The sequence below is a fragment of the Oncorhynchus gorbuscha genome, linkage group LG14 (genome assembly GCF_021184085.1).
Source record: "Oncorhynchus gorbuscha isolate QuinsamMale2020 ecotype Even-year linkage group LG14, OgorEven_v1.0, whole genome shotgun sequence".
Classification (NCBI taxonomy): Eukaryota; Metazoa; Chordata; class Actinopteri; order Salmoniformes; family Salmonidae; genus Oncorhynchus; species Oncorhynchus gorbuscha.
In genome coordinates, this window is record NC_060186.1 from 29296287 (window position 1) to 29317361 (window position 21075).

The 21075-nt window shown below is 43.3% G+C and overlaps 1 protein-coding gene and 1 long non-coding RNA gene across 4 annotated transcripts in view; one reads left to right on the plus strand and one right to left on the minus strand.

The window, feature by feature from the left end:
• Positions 1 to 17035, minus strand: part of LOC123994757 (Krueppel-like factor 8) — a 115853-nt gene extending 98818 nt beyond the window's left edge. For 2 of the 3 annotated variants that reach the window (XM_046297721.1, XM_046297720.1), the window contains exon 1: positions 16744 to 17035. In XM_046297721.1, the coding sequence (XP_046153677.1) occupies positions 16744 to 16770 (27 nt within the window). In that variant the 5' untranslated portion in view covers positions 16771 to 17035. The remainder of the gene's footprint in view (positions 1 to 16743) is intronic. The other variant, XM_046297722.1, reaches the window with a different exon arrangement.
• A 1126-nt stretch (positions 17036 to 18161) lies between these two features.
• LOC123995759 lies at positions 18162 to 20532 on the plus strand. The gene is made up of 3 exons (XR_006831884.1): positions 18162 to 18229; positions 18530 to 18618; positions 19993 to 20532. It is a non-coding gene; the product is annotated as an uncharacterized LOC123995759 (long non-coding RNA).
• The last annotated feature ends 543 nt before the right edge of the window (positions 20533 to 21075 follow it).

Sequence of the window (21075 nt, forward strand, 5' to 3'; positions counted from 1 at the left end):
TGTATTTTACTACACCTGTTGTATTCGGCGTACATGACAAATCAACTTTGATTTGACCATGTAATGTAAGTGGTTACGATGAGTTTATTTGGCTTAATTGTTTTGTGGCACATTCATACATTTTATTTGGTGTGTTTCAACTTTCATATTGTCGGGGCGCTTAGGCTATTTACTGTGCCTTGACTGGACGACCGAACAGCAAGTCTTGACCAGTTTATAAAAGGTGTTGAACTGGCTGGATAAAGTCAATCTCATATATCCATTTGCCATTCAGAAATCATACAATGTAGTTATACAGTATGTCCATGGTTTCGCATGGGGACAAGTATACCAAGATCTTGTTTTAATTTTCTTTATGCCGGGACTTGCCAGTGACCGCTAAAGTGACTCATCAGTGATGAGTTGTTTGGGAACGAACGGCTCTTTTTGAACAGATCAGGAACCGAATCGCATTGGTGAAAGAGCTGTTCATTTGGCTACCTAATTTGCATACTGGTAGGCTACTACTACTTTTTGGTGATTATCTGCAGATAAATTATGAAAACATTTGAAGAAGATGTTGAATCCTCTCTGCAGGAACAATAGAGAGAGAGCCTAATTCTAGTCCAAAATGTGTGTGTGGGGGGGGGGCTCCCGATTAAGAAATCATGGGCCCCCGGGGCTTTGTTTTTTTCCCCATTCTGACTCACCTTTTGATGAAGATGTAAGCTACTCATGGTGATGGCAGATGTGCTACTTTGAAAAAACAGTGCTGCTGTTTGTTTCAATTGGTTTCCAAACTGTACGTTTTTCCCACAATTGTATTTTGAAACTTTCAAAAACGACAGCTGCAACCAACCATAGAAATATAATCTATAGACGGCAGTTCACATTCAAGACAAGACTGGCATCCATTGCAAGTGTACCCATGAGTTCAACAATCAAATTGACAGGGTAAGAGGTTCCAATACCCTTCTATGGACTATAATTTAATGGCCACAATGCAACAAGCTGTATATTTGATGCGCATGCTGCACAAACTGCAGCCTTCCCGGTAACTGCCAAAATGAAGGTAACACATACAGTGGCAAAAAAATGTATGTGAACCCTTTGGAATTACATGGATTTGTGCATAAATTGATCATCACATTTAATCTGATCTTCTGGCAGACATATCAGTGTGGATGACGGATCACCACCTCAAGCTGAACTTCGGCAAGACGGAGCTGCTCTTCCTCCCGGGGAAGGACTGCCCGTTCCATGATCTCGCCATCACGGTTGACAACTCCATTGTGTCCTCCTCCCAGAGCGCTAAGAACCTTGGCGTGATCCTGGACAACACCCTGTCGTTCTCAACTAACATCAAGGCGGTGGCCCGTTCCTGTAGGTTCATGCTCTACAACATCCGCAGAGTACGACCCTGCCTCACACAGGAGGCGGCGCAGGTCCTAATCCAGGCACTTGTCATCTCCCGTCTGGATTACCGCAACTCGCTGTTGGCTGGGCTCCCTGCCTGTGCCATTAAACCCCTACAACTCATCCAGAACGCCGCAGCTCGTCTAGTGTTCAACCTTCCCAAGTTCTCTCACGTCACCCCGCTCCTCCGCTCTCTCCACTGGCTTCCAGTTGAAGCTCGCATCCGCTACAAGACCATGGTGATTGCCTACGGAGCTGTGAGGGGAACGGCACCTTAGTACCTCCAGGCTCTGATCAGGCCCTACACCCAAATAAGGACACTGCGTTCATCCACCTCTGGCCTCCTCGCCTCCCTACCACTGAGGAAGTACAGTTCCCGCTCAGCCCAGTCAAAACTGTTCGCTGCTCTGGCTCCCCAATGGTGGAACAAACTCCCTCACGACGCCAGGACAGCGGAGTCAATCACCACCTTCCGGAGACACCTGAAACCCCACCTCTTTAAGGAATACCTAGGATAGGATAAAGTAATCCTTCTCACCCCCTCCCCCCTTAAAATATTTAGATGCACTATTGTAAAGTGGCTGTTCCACTGGATGTCATAAGGTGAATGCACCAATTTGTAAGTCGCTCTGGATAAGAGCGTCTGCTAAATGACTTAAATGTAAATGTAATCTAAGTCACAACAATAGACAAACACAGTGTGCTTAAACTAATAACACACACATTATTGTATTTTTCTTGTCTATATTGAATACACCATTTAAACATTGACGGTGTAGGTTGGGCTAATGGGCTAATGACTTCTCCAAAAGCTAACTGGAGTCCAATCAAATAATATTTTTGCAGGAATCTCCATGCGAATGATTTTGCAGAAGATTGTATCACCGCCGGGCTGGGTTAGGGCTGCCTCGCCCCCAAAAATGTATTATAATGAATTAATTTTTTTTACTCGCAAAATTTGAGTTTGCTATTCACAAGAAGCATTGACTGATGTGAACCATACATCGAACAAAAGAGATCTCAGAAGACCTAAGACAAATAATTGTTGACTTGCATAAAGCTGGAAAGGGTTACAGAGTATTTCTAAAAGCCTTGATGTTCATCAGTCCACAGAAAGACAAATTGTCTATAAATGGAGAAAGTTCAGCACTGTTCCTACTCTCCCTATGAGTGGCCGTCCTGCAAAAATGACTGCAAGAGGACAACGCAGAATGCTCAATGAGGTTAAGAAGAATCCTAGTGTCAGCTAAAGACTTACAGAAATCTCTGGAACATGCTAACATCTCTTGACGAGTCTACGATACGTAAAACACGAAACAAGAATAGTGTTCATGGGAAGACACCACAGAAGAAGCCACTGCTGTCCCAAAAAACCTCATCCCAACTGTAAAGTATGGTGGAGGGAGCATCATGTTTTGGGGCTCCTTTGCTGCCTCAGGGCCTGGACAGCTTGCTATCTTCAACGGAAAAATGAATTCCCAAGTTTATCAAGATATTTTGCAGGAGATTATAGGCTATCTGTTCGCCAATTGAAACGCAATATAAGTTTGGAGATGCAACAGGACAACGACCCAAAACACAGAAGTAAATCAACAACAGAATGGCTTCAACAGAAGAAAGTATGCCTCCTGGAGTGGCCCAGTCAGAGTCCTGACCTCAACCCGATTGAGATGCTGTAGCATGACCTCAAGAGAGTGGTTCACACCAGACATTATTACAAATAAATAAATAAAATTGTCAGATTAATCGGTATCGGCTTCTTTTGGTCCTCCAATAATCGGTATCGGCGTTGAAAAATCATAAAATCATCAGTCTACCTCTAATATATATATATTTGTAATAATGACAATTACAACAACACTGAATGAACAATGAACCCTTTTACTCTAACTTAATATAATACATAAAGAAAAAATACATTTAGTCTCAAATCATTATTAAACATGTTCAATTTGGTTTAAATAATGCAAAAAAAAAGTGTTGGAGAAGAAAGTAAAAGTGCAATATGTAAAAAAGCTAAACGTGTAAGTTCCTTGCTCAGAACATGAGAACATATGAAAGCTGGTGGTTCCTTTTAACATGAGTCTTCAATATTCCCAGTTAAGAAGTTTTAGGTTGTAGTTATTATAGGAATTATAGGACTATTTCTCTCTATACCATTTGTATTTCATTAACCTTTGACTGTTGGATGTTCTTATAGGCACTTTAGTATTGCCAGCCTAATCTCGTGAGTTGATAGGCTTGAAGTCATAAACAGCTCTGTGCTTCAAGCATTGCTAAGAGCTGCTGGCAAACGCAGGAAAGTGCTGTTTGAATGAATGCTTACGAGCCTGCTGCTGCCTACCACCGCTCAGTCAGACTGCTTTATCAAATCATAGACTTAATTATAATAAACACACAGAAATACGAGCCTTTGGTCATTAATATGGTCGAATCCGTAAACTATCATTTCGAAAACAAACGGTTTATTCTTTCAGTGAAACACGGATCCATTCTGTATTTCGTCGAACGGGTGGCAACCCTAAGTCTAAATATTGCACAACCTTCAATGTTATGTCATAATTATGTAAAATTCTGGCAAATTAATTACGGTCTTTGTTAGGAAGAAATACAGTTCTCAACGAGCCAGGCGGTTTCAACTGCCGCGCAGTTCAACTGCCACGCAGTTTCCTCATGGAATGCAATGCAATGGCCATAATCGGCATCCAAAAAGGTTGATTACCGTTTGTTATGAAAACTTGAAATTGGTCCCATAGCCGATTAATTGGTCGACCTCTAGTTTAGACATGTTTTTTTTTCTATAATTTTTACTATTTTCCACATTGTAGAATAATAGTTAAGACATCAAAAAACTATAAATAACACATATGGAATCATGTAGTAACCGAAAAAAAGTGTTAAACAAATCTAAATATATTTTATATTTGAGATTCTTCAAAGTAGCCACCCTTTGCCTTGATGACAGCATTGCACACTATTGGTAAAGCTTTCCCCAGTCTAACACGGACCCAAACCGGCTGCGCGCGTGCGCCATCGTGCATAAATTTATTTTGTCCCCCTAGACCAAATGCAATCACGACACGCCGGGTTAAAATATCAAAACAAACTCTGAACCAATGGCATTAATTTGGGGACAGGTCGAAAAGCATTAAACATGCATGGCAATTTATCTAGTTAGCTTTCACTTGCTAGCTAATTTGTACTATTTAGCTGGCTTGCTGTTGCTAGCTAATTTGCCCTGGGATATAAACATTGAGTTGTTAATTTACCTGAAATTCCCAAGGTCCTCTACTCCGACAATTAATCCACACATAAAACGGCCAACCGAATCGTTTCTAGTCATCTCTCCTCCTTCCAGGCTTTTTCTTCTTTGTACTTATATGGTGATTGGCATCTAAACTTGCATAGTATTACCACAATGACCGGCAAAACAGGTCGTCTTTCAATCACCCACGTGGTTATAACCAAAGAGGAGATGGCAAGTGGGTACCTGCTTCTATAAACCAATGAGGAGATGGGAGCGGCAGGACTTTCAGCGCGATCTGCATTAGAAATAGAAAGGAGCTCTAGAAATAGAAAGGAGCAGTGCGAAGAGGGCTATAGGCGAATGGAGTTGAAAAGAAAGACATGGCGGCGCAGAGCGAAACCCGAAAGTCACCCCCAAATATTTATTGGGGGAGGGCTCAGAGGGAGAGTGGCTGAGTCAGGAGTCAGACCTGAGCCAACTCTCCCTTTTAATCGTGAAGAGCAGTTGCAGTGGGAGAGGCTGCACCACTTGGAGAATTGGACATGGGAGGAGGAACTGGACGGAAAAGGACCCTGGGCTCAGCCTGGTGAATATGGAAGCCCGAAAAGCAGCCCAATTTTTTTGGGGGGGGGGGGGGCGGGGCTTAATGGGAGTATGGCTATGCCAGGTAGGAGACCTGCGCAAACTCCCTGTGCTTACCGGTGGGCTAGAGAGACCGGGCAGATACCGTGTTATGCTATGTAGCGCACAGTGTTTCCAGTGCGGGTGCATAGCCCGGTGCGGTTCATACCAGTCCTTCGTATTGGCCGGGCTAGAGTGGGCATCGAGCCAGGTAAGCTTGGGCAGGCTCGGTGCTCAAGAGCTCCAGTGCGCCTGCACAGTCCGGTCTATCCAGAGCCACCTCCACACACCAGTCCTCCGGTAGCAGCTCCCCGCACCAGACTTCCTGTGCGTGTCCTCGCTCCAGTATCACCAGTGCCAGCACCACGCATCAGGCCTACAGTGCGCCTCGCCTCTCCAGAGCTGTCGGAGCCTCCCGCCTCTCCAGCGCTGTCGGAGCCTCCCGCCTCTCCAGCGCTGTCGGAGCCTTTCTCCTCTCCTGCGCTACCGGAGTCTCCTGTCTGTTCAGCGCTATCAGAGCCTTCCTCCTCTACAGCGCTGCCGGAGCCTCCTGCCTGTTCGGAGCAGCCCGAGCTGCCAGTCTGCAGGGTGCTGTCAGCCTGCATGGAGCAGCCAGAGCTGTCAGTCTGCATGAAGCAGCCAGAGCCGCCAGTCTGCATGAAGCAGCCAGAGCTGCCAGTCTGCATGAAGCAGCCAGAGCTGCCAGTCTGCAAGGAGCTGTCAGTCTGCAAGGAGCTGCCAGTCTGCAGGGTGCTGTCAGCCTGCATGGAGCAGTCAGAGCTGTCAGTCTGCATGAAGCAGCCAGAGCTGCCAGTCTGCAAAGAGCTGTCAGTCTGCAAGGAGCTGTCAGTCTGCAAGGAGCTGTCAGTCTGCAAGGAGCTGCCAGTCTGCAGGGTGCTGTCAGCCTGCATTGAGCAGTCAGAGCTATCAGTCTGCAAGGAGCTGTCAGTCTGCATAGAGCAGCTAGATCTGCCAGTCAGCCATGATCTTCCAGATCTGCCAGTCAGCCATGATCTTCCAGATCTGCCAGTCAGCCATGATCTTCCAGATCTGCCAGTCAGCCATGATCTTCCAGATCTGCCAGTCAGCCATGATCTTCCAGATCTGCCAGTCAGCCATGATCTTCCAGATCTGCCAGTCAGCCATGATCTTCCAGATCTGCTAGTCAACCAGAATCTTCCAGATCTGCTAGTCAACCAGAATCTTCCAGATCTGCTAGTCAACCTGAATCTTCCAGATCCGCCAGCCAGCCAGGATCTACCGGAGCCTACTACCTGCCTGAGCTTCATCTCAGTACTAGGCTTCCTCTCAGTACTGGGCTTCCCCTCAGTTCCGAGCTGCCCCTCAGTTCCGAGCTGCCCCTCAGTCCCGAGCTGCCCCTCAGTCCCGAGCTGCCCCTCAGTCCCGAGCTGCTCCTCAGTTCAGTGGGGTTCTGGGTGAGGACTATTAGGCCATGGTTGGCGGCGAGGGTGGATTATCCCAGGACGCGAAGGGGAGGAACTAGGACATTAATGGAGTGGGGTCCACGTCCCGAGCCGGAACCGCCACCATGGACAGACGCCCACCCGGACCCTCCCTATGGTTTTGAGGTGCGTCCGGGAGTCCGCACCTTAGGGGGGGGGGGGTTCTGTCATGCCTTGGTCATTGTATTTTGTGTTTTCGTTATATGTTTGGTCAGGCCATGGTGTGACATGGGTTTATATGTTGTGGTTCGTATTGGGGTTTTTGTATTATTGGGATTACGGCTGAGTAGGGGTGTTGCATAGGCTTGGCTGCCTGAGGCGGTTCTCAATCAGAGTCAGGTGATTCTCGTTGTCTCTGATTGGGAACCGTATTTAGGTAGCCTGGGTTTCGCTTTGGATTTCGTGGGTGATTGTTCCTGTCTCTGTGTAGTTTCACCAGATAGGCTGAAATTAGGTTTCACGTTCCGTTTGTTGTTTTTGTATCTTTCAGTTATTTCATGTATCGCTTTTTTCCATTAAAGTCATGAGTAACCACCACGCTGCATTTCGGTCCGACTCTCTTTTGACAAACGAAGAACGCCGTTACAATTTTGCGACGCTCGCGCACACGACTTGTCCGGTCTGGTCAGCATGTAAGACGTTGGGGTGAGGGATGGGTGCTAAGCTGATATACCACATAGAATTGTTCCGAGAGCCAATCCGTAACCCATCATATAAAAATAAATAATAATTATAACTTTATTAGCATTATTATTCGTCTATTATTACTATTCCCTGCGTTAATTCATTTGTTTGTATGTCTATTCGATATTTGGATAAAAGGAAACTATGCTATGAATTGAGAAAAATATTTGTATTTTCACAATGCGTTGAGTCACTCAAATTGCTTTGAGAAAAAGAGCCTTCTAATTAGCCTTCTTACCTAATAAAAGCCTATAGCCAAAATAACAAAACAATACATATACATTCAATATTGTTAAAATAATAAAATAGTTTAGGCTTAAATAAAACTTGAATAAACCATTCCCAAAGTCAAATATACCGCGCAGTCGGAAGTATTCAGACTCCTCGACTTTTTCCACATTTTGTTACGTTACAGCTAGGGATGCACAATATATCGGTGAACATATCGGAATCGGACGATATTAGCTAAAAATGCCAACATAGACCCAAAGTCTAGTATAACGGCGATGTGCAAAACCGATGTCAAAGCTGACGTGCATACCTATACAATGTAGGTACATGACGTAATGACGCCACATAAAATGTTGCGCTACACGTGCAACACAGCATTCCTAACCTAGCCCACAATGTCTGCAGTCAACAAGTCGAGCAGTAATTTGAAAAGAGTAAGAACATTTTAGCGAGACAACTCAAAGGTGAAATACATTAACGCCAAGATAATGGAATTCATTGCCCTTGACAATCAACCGTTCTCTGTCATGGGAGACGTTGGCTTTCGGCAACTGGTCGAGCACCGGTATAACGCTACCGGAGTTACACAGTAATAGCGGCACTGCTATTAGCTTCACGACTGACATTTGGACCAGCAATATTAGCCCCATGAGCATGCAGTCTGACAGCACAGTGGGTTGTCGAGGATTTCGTACTGAGGAAAGTCGTATTGCGTTGCTCAAGAATGTGCTGGTTGTCATACCACTGCTGCCATTTCAATGGCATTTGAGAACATGTTTGAAACATGAACACACTAGCTAGCTCCGTTCAATCAACTGACTCGAGAAATAAGCTCATCAACTGCGCCTGCAGCAGACGTGATACCCTCTGACATGGCATTGAAATGCCTGCTCAACAAAACTACCGGCACAGGCTGTGAACAAGCGATTCGGTGGCATTCGCTCTTTACTGTGTTGCCACCATGCTCGATGCTATGTACAAGGACCGCTACATCGATGCAGACAAGAAACCGAATTTACGTGAAATGTTATAGACACAGCTGGACAAGATGGAAATGGACACAGTGACAGTGCCCACCGAAGAAGAGTACCCACGACAGAAGAGGCCACCGGACAGACAGAGCTGAAACTTCACAGCTTGACATGTATGATGAAATCCTGGTTGAGAATGAAACGATTGAACAAATGACCATGAAACAGCACAGAAAGTAAGTGAAAGATATACGTTTTGATTGTTTTACTGGTAATGGGGACATACGTAAATGCCAACAAAATAACTTTTTGGTCAGTGTGGTGTGTAACCTTTATTTATCTAGGCAAGTCAGTTAAGAACAAATTCTTATTTACAATGATGGCCTACCCCGGCCAAACCCAGACGATGCTGGGCCAATTGTGCGCTGCCCTATGGGACTCCCATCACGGCCAGATGTAATACAGCCTAGATTTGAACCAGGGACTGCAGTGACATCTCTTGCACTGAGATGCAGTGTCTTAGACCGCTGCGTGCATGTGTGTGTGTTTGAACTAGTTAACTGTACTAGAATGGTTAAAAGGCCGCTAAAACTTTAAATATCGTTTTTTTGGCCATGAAAATATCGGATATCAGTATCGGACAAAAATGTTATATTGGTGCATCCCTAGTTACAGCCTTGTTCAAAATGTATTAAATAGATGTTTTCCTCATCAATCAACACACAATACCCGATAATGACAAAGTCTAAATTTAATCAATTTCAGATTAAGGCTGTAACGAAACAAAATGTGGAAAAAGTAAAGCAGTCTGAATACTTTCAGATTTTAATAGATTTTTTTAACGGTTATGCCGATTATTTTATGTTCATAAAGGTCTTCATCCATAACTGTCCATTACACAGTTAGGTCTATACTGTAATTGTGCCAGCCCTAGTGACACGCTTGACACCCCCCTTACCATCGCCCCACCTCTCCTGTCCTCCAAAACTAATACCCTTATGACACCACCCCAACCACTCCTTCCTTCCCTTCCTTCCAAACTAATAACCCTGGTAACCTATCCACCCCAACCCCACTCAACTGTCCTTCCCTTCCTTCTAAACTAATACCCCTGTTAACCCTATCCACCCCAACCCCACTCAACTGTCCTTCCCTTCCTTCTAAACTAATACCCCTGTTAACCCTATCCACCCCAACCCTACCACTCCTGTCCTTCCTTCTAAACTAATACCCCTGTTAACCCTATCCACCCCAACCCCACTCAACTGTCCTTCCCTTCCTTCTAAACTATTACCCCTGTTAAACCTATCCACCCCACCCCAACTCAACTGTCCTTCCCTTCCTTCCAAACTAATACCCCTGTGACTGTGACACCATCCACCCTGTCTCCCCACCCAGCTCATACCCCCGTGACTGGCTGCTCCACAAAGTCAGCTAATGCCCCCAGTCTGCCAAATCAGGGTCACCTCACCTCTCTTTACCCCCTGTTGTGACACTCTCACCAATGAATCCCCTCTCCCTCAAATATCATGCACCACATGCTACAACCCTGTAATAGTACAGGGCCACTCCTGTCTCAAACAAGCTGAAGCCCGAAAGGGGCTAATGCTCCTAGCCTGGGTGCCAGTCTGTTTCTGCCTTTGTCAACAATTTATTTAGTAATGTGACAATTTGGCATGGTTGAATGCAAAACGGTCAGGTTCGGGCCTAGGTTTGTATTTATTATGGATCCCCAATAGCTGCTTCCAAAACAGCAGTTACTCTTCCTGGGGTCCAGCAAAATTAAGGCAGTTTATACAATTTTAAAAACATTACAATACATTCACAGATTTCACAACAAATTGTGTGCCCTCAGGTCCCTCAGGCCCCTACTCCACCACTACCGCATATCTACAGTACTAAACCATGTGTATGTATAGTGCGTTTGTTATTGTGTGTGTATGTTATCGTGTGTGTGTGTATGCATGCATGTGTCCGTGCCAATGTTTATGTTGCATCACAGTCCCCACTGTTCCATAAGGTTTTTTTTAAATCAAATTTGACTGCTTGCTTCAGTTACTTGATGTGGAATAGCGTTCCGTGTGGTCATGGCTCTATGTAGTACTGTGCACTTCCCATAGTCTGTTCAGGACTTGGGGACTGTGAAGAGAACTCGAGGCATGTCTTGTGGGGTATGCATGGGTGTCCGAGCTGTGTGCCAGTAGTTTAGACAGACCGCTCGGTGCATTCAACATGTCAACCTCTCATAAATAAAAGTAGTGATGAAGCCGTGCTGCCCTGTTGAGACTATTTTTTGTGGCACCTGACCACATGACTAAGGGTCTGTCGGACCTGCCTTGTTGATAGTGTTGTTAAGAAGGTAGAGCATATCTTTATTATGGACAGACTTCTCCCCACCTTAGCTACTGTTGTATCAATATGTTTAACTTATTCCTTGAAACCCACTCTGAAACTAACTGCAGCTCATTGAGTGTTGCAGTCATTTCAGTCGCTGTAGTAGCTAACATGTATAGTGTTGAGTCATCCGCATACATAGCATGTCGTTAGTAAAAATTGAAAAAGCAAGGGGCCAAAACAGCTACCCTGGGGAATTCCTGATTCTAACTGGATTATATTTTAGAGGCTTCCATTAAAGAACACCCTCTGTGTTCTGTTAGACAAGTAACTCTTTATCCACATTATTGCAGGGGGTGTAAAACCATAACACATACAGTTGAAGTCAGAAGTTTACATACACCTGAGCCAAATATATTAAACTTCGTTTTCACAATTCCCGACATTTAATCCTAGTAAAAATTCCCTGTCTTAGGTCAATTAGGATCAACATTTTAATTTAAGAATGTGAAATGTCAGAATAACAGTAGAGAGAATTATTCATTTTAGCTTTTATTTCTTTCATCACATTCCCAGTGGGTCAGAAGTTTACATACACTCAATTAGTATTTGGTAGCATTGCCTTTAAATTGTTTAACTTGGTTTAACAAATGTTTCAGGGAGCTTTCCACAAGCTTCCCACAATAAGTTGGGTGAATTTTGGCCCATTCCTCCTGACAGAGCTGGAGTAACTGAATCAGGTTTTAGGCCTCCTTGCTCGCACATGCTTTTTCAGTTCTGCCCACACATTTTCTATGGGATTGAGGTCAGGGCTTTTGGCCACTCCAAGACCTTGACTTTGTTGTCCTTAAGACATTTTGCCACAACTTTGGAAGTATGCTTGGGGTCATTGTCCATTTGGAAGGCTTTAACTTCCTGACTCATGTCTTGAGATGTTGCTTCAATATATCCACATCATTTTCCTACCTCATGATGCCATCTATTTTGTGAAGTGCACCCTCCTGCAGCAAAGCACCCCCACAACATGATGCTGCCACCCCCGTGCTTCATGGTTGGGATGGTGTTCTTTGGCTTGCAAGCCTCCCCCTTTTTCCTCCAAACATAACAATGGCCAAACAGTTCTATTTTTGTTTCATCAGACCAGAGGACATTTCTCCAAAAAGTACGATCTTTGTCCCCATGTGCAGTTGCAAACTGTAGTCTGGCTTTTTATGGCGATTTTGGAGCAGTGGCTTCTTCCTTGCTGAGTGGCATGTCAGGTTATGTCAATTAGAGTTCGACCGATTATGATTTTTCACCGCCGATACAGATTATTGGAGGACCAAAAAAAGCCGATACCGATTAATCAGACGATTTTTACAGTTTAAAAAAAAGTGTAATAATGACAATTACAACAATACTGAATGAACACTTATTTTAACTTAATATAATACATCAATAAAAATCAATTTAGCCTCAAATAAATAATGAAACATGTTCAATTTGGTTTAAATAACACAAAAACAAAGTGTTGGAGAAGAAAGTAAAAGTGCAATATGCAAGAAAGCTAACGTTTAAGTTCCTTACTCAGAACATGAGAACATATGAAAGCTGGTGGTTCCTTTTAACATGATTCTTCAATATTCCCAGGTAAGAAGTTTTAGGATGTAGTTATTATGGGAACTATAGGACTATTTCTCTCTATACAATTTGTATTTCATTAACATTTGACTATTGGATGTTCTTATAGGCACTTTAGGATTGCCAGTGTAACAATATAGCTTCCACCCATCTCCTCGCTCCTCCCTGATCTCGAACCAGGAACACAACGACAACAGTCACCCTCGAAGCAGCGTTACCCATCGCTCCACAAAAGCTGCGGCCCTTGCAGAGCGAGGGGAACAACCACTCCAAGTATCAGAGCGAGTGACATTTGAAACGCTATTAGCGTGCAACCCGCTAACTAGCTAGCCATTTCACATCGGTTACACGAGCCTAATCTCTGGAGTTGATAGGCTTGAAGTCATAAACAGCTGCTGGCAAATGCACAAAAGTGCTGTTTAAATGAATGCTTACGAGCCTTCTGCTGCCTACCATCGCTCAGTCAGACTGCTCTATCAAATCATAGACTTAGTTATAAGATAATAACGCACAGAAATACGAGCCATAGGTCGTTAATATAATTACGTAAAATTCTGGCAAATTAGGCGGCCCAAACTGTTGCATATACACCGACTCTGCGTGCAATGAATGCAAGAGAAGTGACAATTTCACCTGGTTAATATTGCCTGCTAACCTGGATTTCTTTAGCTAAATATGCAGGTTTAAAAATATATACTTCTGTGTATAGATTTTAAGAAAGGCATTGATGTTTATGGTTAGGAACACATTGGAGCAACGATATGCACCTTATTGATTATATGCAACGCAGGACACGCTAGATAAACTAGTAATATCATCAACCATGTGTAGTTAACTAGTGATTATGATTGATTGATTGTTTTTTATAAGATAAGTTTAATGCTAGCTAGCAACTTAACTTGGCTTCTGCATTCGCGTAACAGGCAGTCTCCTCGTGGAGTGAAATGAGAGGCAGGTGGTTAGTGTGTTGGACTAGTTAACTGTAAGGTTGCAAGATTGAATGCCCCGAGCTGACAAGGTAAAAATCTGCCGTTCTGCCCCTGAACGAGGCAGTTAACCCACCGTTCCTAGGACGTCATTGAAAATAAGAATGTGTTCTTAACTGGCTTGCTTAGTTAAATAAAGATTAAATAAAGGTGTCAACAAAAAAAATGTTTAAAAAATAAATAAATCGGGTGTCCAAAAATACCGATTTCCGATTGTTATGAAAACTTGAACTCGGCCCTAATTAATCGTCCATTCAGATTAATTGGTCGACCTCTAATGTCAATATAGGACTTGTTTAACTGTGGATATAGATACTTTTGTACCTGTTTCCTCCTTCATCTTCACAAGATCCTTTGCTGTTGTTCTGGAATTGATTTGCACTTTTTGCACGAAAGTGCGTTCAACTCTAGGAGACAGAAACGCGCCTCCTTCCTGAGCGGTATGACGGATGCGTGGTCTGTGGTGTTTGTACCTGCGTACTATTGTTTGTACAGATGAACGTGGCATTTGGAAATTGCTCCCAAGGATGAATCAGACTTGTAGAGGTCTTGGCTGATTTCTTTTGATTTTCCCATGATGTCAAGCAAAGAGGCACTGAGTTTGAAGGTAGGCCTTGAAATACATCCACAAGTATACCTCCAATTCACTCAAATTATATCAATTAGCCTATCAGAAGCTTCTAAAGCCATTACACCATTTACTGGAATTTTCCAAGCTGTTTAAAGGCACAGTCAACTTAGTGTATATAAAACTTTTGACTCACTGCTATTGTGATACAGTGAATTATAAGTGAAATAATCTGTCTGTAAACAATTGCTGGAAAAATTATGCACAAAGTAGATGTCCTAACCGACTTGCCAAAACTATAGTTTGTTAACAAGAAATGTTTAGAGTGGTTGAAAAACGAGTTAATGACTCCAACTAAGTGTATGTAAACTTCTGACTTCAACTGTACGTTTTTCCAGCAGCAGACTATGATCGATAATGTCAAAAGCCTCACTGAAGTCTAACAAAACAGCCCCAAAATTATTTTATCATCAATTTCTCTCAGCCAGTCATCAGTAATTTGTATATGTGCTGTGCTTGTTGAGTGTTCTTCCCTATAAGCATGCTGAAATGCTGTTGTCAATTTGTTTACTGTGAAATAACATTGTATCTGTTCAAACACAATTTTTTCCAGAAGTTTACTAAGTGTTGGTAACAGGCTGATTGGTCGGCTAAAGACACTACTGGCCTCCAAATGACTGGGCCTCTCCCTCCACAAAACTCAGTGGTCACCACCATTAGGCCTGCTGAGGCTGCTGCTGTCTTGCATAGGAATGTGTTATAGGCCCTGCGTATAGATTACACCTTCAGAGCTGGCCTAATCCATGCCATGCACACAGATACAGAGGCGTATACAAGCCAAACTCGCACACAGACACAGAGAGAATACCCGTGGATGAGCACACACACACACACACACAAAGAAGCACGCTTGCACACACATATACAGGAAAAGGAGTGTGCTCTGTGTCTCTTGTGTAGCAGTGACGAGTGACGACATCCGATTCATGTTTCATTACAGCATGAAACTGTCAATCATCATAATAAGGCAACTACACAGACTACAGACATGATAAGAAATGGATTTGTGTCATGCTTAGAGAAAAACAATAACTGAGGCCAAAAGTAATGTGGAGGTATCTCAGACATCATGCATAATTTGTGTCAACATGATGATAGATCAGTAGGCTACCGGTTTAATGTATGATGCATAATGAAACCTTTATTCATATTGCATATTGTTGAAGGATAACGATAACGATCTTGTGAATGATGAAAAGTCTTGACACCCCAGACAAGCTTGAAGGATGGGTTCTTTCCTGTCCTTGGTTGAGCCTGAATACTTGTCTTGCACTCTGACCTTTTGCTACTGTACCTGACGGCTGTACCAAAATATTTACAGCAGGCTTCCTAATTATGTAAAGTTCTGTGCACGAGATACGGCAGGCCGGATGCGTGTACAGTGTCGCTCGAGGCAGTAGGCCTACACCTGGCTCGTTCCCAGGGTTGGGATGTGAGCGAGTGCTACTGTCCCTTTAAGGAACTAAGACTGTGTCCTACCGGCTCATAGAGATAGATAGAGATCTAATCTTTGTATCTGTACCATTATGGCGGCATGGGCAGCACCATTGAGGCCATCTCCATTTTAAAAGATGTAAATGTTCTTATTTTGGGTTTGAAAAAAGCATAAAGCTAATATTGGTGATTTACCACCACCTGCAGTGCTGGAGTCCTCAACCAAATCGTGTCATTCATCTATTGTGGCCACTAGATGGCAGTGATATAGCTTAAAGCCATAGTCAACCCAATTTGAAGAAGACAATACTCTGATCATTAGCTGATCTCTCTCCCAACCCATAGGAATAAACCACCCAGTTCATGGTGGAAACCCTCAATGGCAATGCCCATACTAAAAGGGGTTATATCCATCTAGAGATCTCTATCCATCTCTATGTACTAGCTGCAGTTCCTGTGTTTCCTTCCTGCCTCACATAGATCACAGCGCACTTTAAAAAAACCTGTACCCCAAAGCTCGCACAGAGAGAGGGGGTGAGAGAGACAGTTACCCGAGAAGGGGTATATAGTTAACGCGTTTCAATCCCTTCCATTTGCATGCACGTTAAATCGTTAACGTTTACAGAGGAGAGAACATTGTTTATTAAGAGACAGGGTGAGAGGCAACAGCAGTCTGCGGTCGATTTGTCGGGGGGCTATCGAACCTCTTTCTTTGCTGTGGAAGATACGAGAGTTTGTGTTCTCGGAAGTAGCCTACGGCAACAGTCTCCTCCGTTGCAAAAATACTGAATCCTATGAGTCGATTCCTAGCAAAATCGAAGCTTGACACACACAACTGGGAGTCGAGGAATCGATTCGACTCACCACCTCTAGCTCTCAGTAGCCTGCGTCAGTCACCTAGCTAGCTAACATGCTATTATTATCAGTGCCGTTGCCTAGTAGTTGGTCAACTAGCTAGCTAACTGAATGTAAGAGTCAAGCTTCTTACATATGCCTTTCCCTTTGTCAGACACTCTCCAATTGTCTTTAAATTGGCACATGTTAAACTGACAATGTGAACTCATTTAAATATCGGCCGATAGCAGTTTGCTGGACAGGGCAAAGTCAATAATGGTCAAGACAGACTTACTTTCTTGCTTCGAGTCTCCGTGTGCATCTCGGTAGCTAGGGTGCAGAGGGGGGGGGGTTGATCGGGTGGGGTGAATTTGAATAATAGTAATCTTTTTGGCAGTTTTCCACCTTTTTGAATCTATTTGCTATTTGGGAGAAAGTTGTATTGTTTGCCTCTTCGGGTATTCTTTTAGATCATATCCACGGCGTCGGCTATTCCTCTTTCTTCACCAGTAAAGTCTCTCTCTCGGTGTGTTGTTGCCGTGTACAGGGTTGGGCGCTCTCTCTCTTCGTTTCTCCTCCGCCTCTCCCTGCTTGTGACCCCACCCTGCGTCTCCACCCCTCAACCCTGTCAATCAGAAGCTGAGCAGCCAGCCACAGGCCAGACCTACCCGAGCTTGCAGCAACGCCAAACTATCCCCCAAAAACCACACACTGAATGTGCATGGCATTTCGCCGTCATAGCTTCTGTAAAGGCACACACACATCCATGTCAACCTAATGATGTAAAGTAAGTTGTAGTGGATGTCTATGAGGCACATTGATATGTCACAGCTGAATATTGCAATGTCTCCTATTAACTAACTTGGAACATGTATTCAATGCAATTCAAGAAAGCCCGGTCCAAAAAGACATGAACTAATGTGTTATTACATTCTGAATATTCTGTTTATGCTGGTGTAAAGGGAGGGGAGGATGGCTTTCAACCACACCCTCTGTTATGACGTAGAAAGGGTGTGGTCTCTGTCCTGACATCGGAAGGGTGTGGTTCCTAAAAAAAAAAATTTTTGGAAGGGATAGCTTAGGTGCCCAAATGACTACTGTACATTTATGATCAGTACAGTGCCAATATTATCTACAGCAGAAGATATTGATGAGTACGAAAACAAATGTAAAAAAATTGACATCTTTTCCTAAAAAAGATATACACTCCGGGAGCTCTTTCACAACTCTAGAAAATGTATTAAATAGGTGTCCTCCAATATTGTATAGCCTATTCATAAGATGACTATAAGGAACATTTGACATTAAGGTGAATTATCACTTCACAACTATCAACGAGCATTTCACTACATCCCCAATAAATCTGTTAAACGTGCTTATGTGACCAGTACAATTTGATTTGATCTGAGTGTTGATCCAACAGAGATGTTTCAACCACATAGTCTATGGTTTCAGCTAAACAGCTAAATGCTATTACAATTATATTATTGTCAATGCTGACAGGTTTTCCTTTTAGTGCAACAAATTGAAACATTTCAGGATCTGGCTTAACCTACCTTTGTAGACTTTCTACACTAAGCCTAAGGCACAGCTATGTGGGAATGGCTTCTGTCCTCAAATGCTCTTCCATTAACTCCCTTTAAATGCTATTATTATAGATTACACAATCGTTCCCTCTGGAGTCTGTGAAATTGAGCTAGCACAATTTCACTCCATTTCCCAAAATTCCGCGCTGCGTCCCAAACTCCTCCTACAGGAGAACAAAACGGAAATATGCGACGGTAAACAACGTTCTCCGCTAACAAGCTCACATTACATTGATTTACTACGGTTTTATTGGCCTCATTTTGCTGTATAATATGCACGCATATATGAGGTGTTTATATAATCGTGTTGCCAAAAGCTGTCTGTCACTTGCATTACTAACATTGTGTAGCTGGAATGCGATGCACTAACGTTAGCTAGCTAACGTCAGCTACTCCCGTGATAGCTGCACCGTTAAAATTGGTTCCTAAAAAGAGTTGTATATTTAATGAAAATATATAGAGTAATGTGTATGATACTGTGTGTGTGTGTTACAGTAAGACCTGTCATTTGTGTGAGGAACGGGACAGAGACCGCTCTACAGTCTCGTCCTACATCAGCTAGACACGGACTTCAACATAGACAGGTGAGCCTCCACACACACACAATTACAATAGCACCACCCACACAGTTTACATACAACAGCCTACACTCCTACTGAATAATAATAATTTGATTTTTTACCAACACAAGCTCAAAGTGCTTTACATGTAAGGAAGAAACTCACCTCATCCAACTGTTTATTTTCTTCTGCAGCATGACAATAGCAAGTTGCAACAGCCACACTATTTACATATTCTTATATGTCTGAACTGACATATAAGGGGAGGGTCTACAGGGGAGGGTCTACATTCCCCTGTGCATTCCAGTACAGGTTCACCTAAGGACAGCCAGCCAGCCAATGATTTGTCAACGTCTAAACACATGAACTCGTCAATTTAGCTTAAACCCAAGCCGTTAATTAAACAGTGTCTGAAAGTCAGAGAATAAGATAAGAATTCCTCAACTCTCGTGTTATACCTGATTGAGTCTTGAGTTTTACCTTTAAACGATCGAGGCATAATAACTAAATGATTAAGTATTACTGCTAAATGGCATTATGTACTTTCAGACCACATTCAGAGAGACTTTTTGACCTCTCATGTGTTGTCCCAGATGTGTTGCCAAGAGGAAGTGTTTTGCCCCTGTGGTGCTGTACAAGCCTTTGGGGAGCAGGATGCCTGGGTGAGGAGTATATCCCAGTTCCAGGCTCACCAGAACGGGGGGAGGGAGCTGGCCAGTCTTAGGGAGTTGGGGCTCTCAGACCTGGAGATAGAACTGTGGTTCCCCAGAGACCAGCCTTAAAACACTGAGATGGTGAAAGTTATTTACTTATATAATTTATGCCATTTACTACCAGGGACAGTACATTTGGACAGCCACATAGAAGGAAGAATAGGTCAAAATAGTGAAGAGAAGGTGATTGTTGCTCCCCAGACAGTGGGCAAACTGGTTGAAATGTCTCTACAACCAGATTGTAATAATGTAATTTTAACTAGTTTTGCCCACTGTTTTTGCCAGCTGCTGGATATACTGCTGGATGTAACGACGAGATGTTTTATGAATAGAGACAATGTGTGTGGTTGTGGTTATCAATTACACCTCCTGAGAAGGAATAAATATTAGTGATATTGACTGATCAACTATGAGTGTGTTGTCAGACATGAAAAACATCCTGGTGGTGTAGCCTGTTATTGATTCTTTGACTCAGGCATCCATCCAAACTGGAAGAGATCAGGGTGTAACTTTCCTCAACTCTATTTACTTCAATACTCACCGATAAAAGGATGCTATTATTATTCCACCTGTATTACCGGTTGGACTCATTGAACAGTATGGTCAAGTAGGCAGCTGTGTGTGTGTGGTTCAGGGCTGTGGGGTGTGTGCTTCAGGCAGCCACGTTGTGTGTTCTGCCCTACAGGGTCATGGGGTGGGTGTGTGTGCCCCCGGGGTGCGGCAGCAGCGTCTGCAGGTGATCCAGGACAAGATGGCGGCTCGGGCAGAGCTCCACATTGCTCCTCAGCCAGCTGACCCCTGTCCCGAAGAGAGATGGTCGAGTAGGCCCTGTTCCATGGTAATGACCACCCGGGCTTCCTCACTGCACTCTATCACCAAGGTGGGGTGATGTTATACAATGCTAAGTGTCTGGTCGTTCACACTGCAACTTACATAGACCAAGAGGTTAGAAAGCCTGAACGAGTTATAACGAAAAGGAGTTTTGGAGGAGTTTGAACAAGTCCTATGTGTGTTGGAAGTGTCTTTGAAAAGACACAAGGATAGGAGTTGGGTGCTGGGCTTGAACTGGAAAATATAATATTTTAAGATGTTTTATTATTAATGACCTTGGCATCACTGTGTATTTTGTGTATATGTTGAATGTTTTGTGTTATTGGTGACTGTCATGTATTGAAAAAATAAAGTAAAATGTTTAAAAGAAATAAAGGAATTCAGCTGTCCATCATCCTGTTTGTCATTTACAATATTGGAATCTGACAGTAAGCAATTACCCTGTATTGATGTGTAATATTGTTATTATTATTGTAATATGTTTAGTTTTTAAATGACCCTGTAACTACCTAGTAAGTAGGCTACAAGCTGTCATGGAGTACTAACACTTACCTGCTCATGTATTTGGTATTTCCCTTAGAGGAATATACCCTGGCTGACCAGTAGGGGGCATCCTCCTCAGACCTCCTGGACACTGTACAGCAGGGGTGCCCAGACTTTAGTTACATAGGATCTACTTTTTCCACCCTGCTTCCTAAAGTGGTCTACACCGCACCTTATTGATTGGATGGTTTGCACTGAATGCTATCAGCTAGCTTAGCATGGTCTGGGTTGTAGCTACTGATTGCTAGCCTCAAGCAGGTGTCCAGGTGATCATCTGTTAGAGTGGACTGCTATTTTGACTTGATGATCTTCATGTCTTAAAATGCTGACTCGCGAAGGGAAAATAAAGATCCAAAAAATGCTGTCAAGTACATGGCAACTTTTGACATCTTTG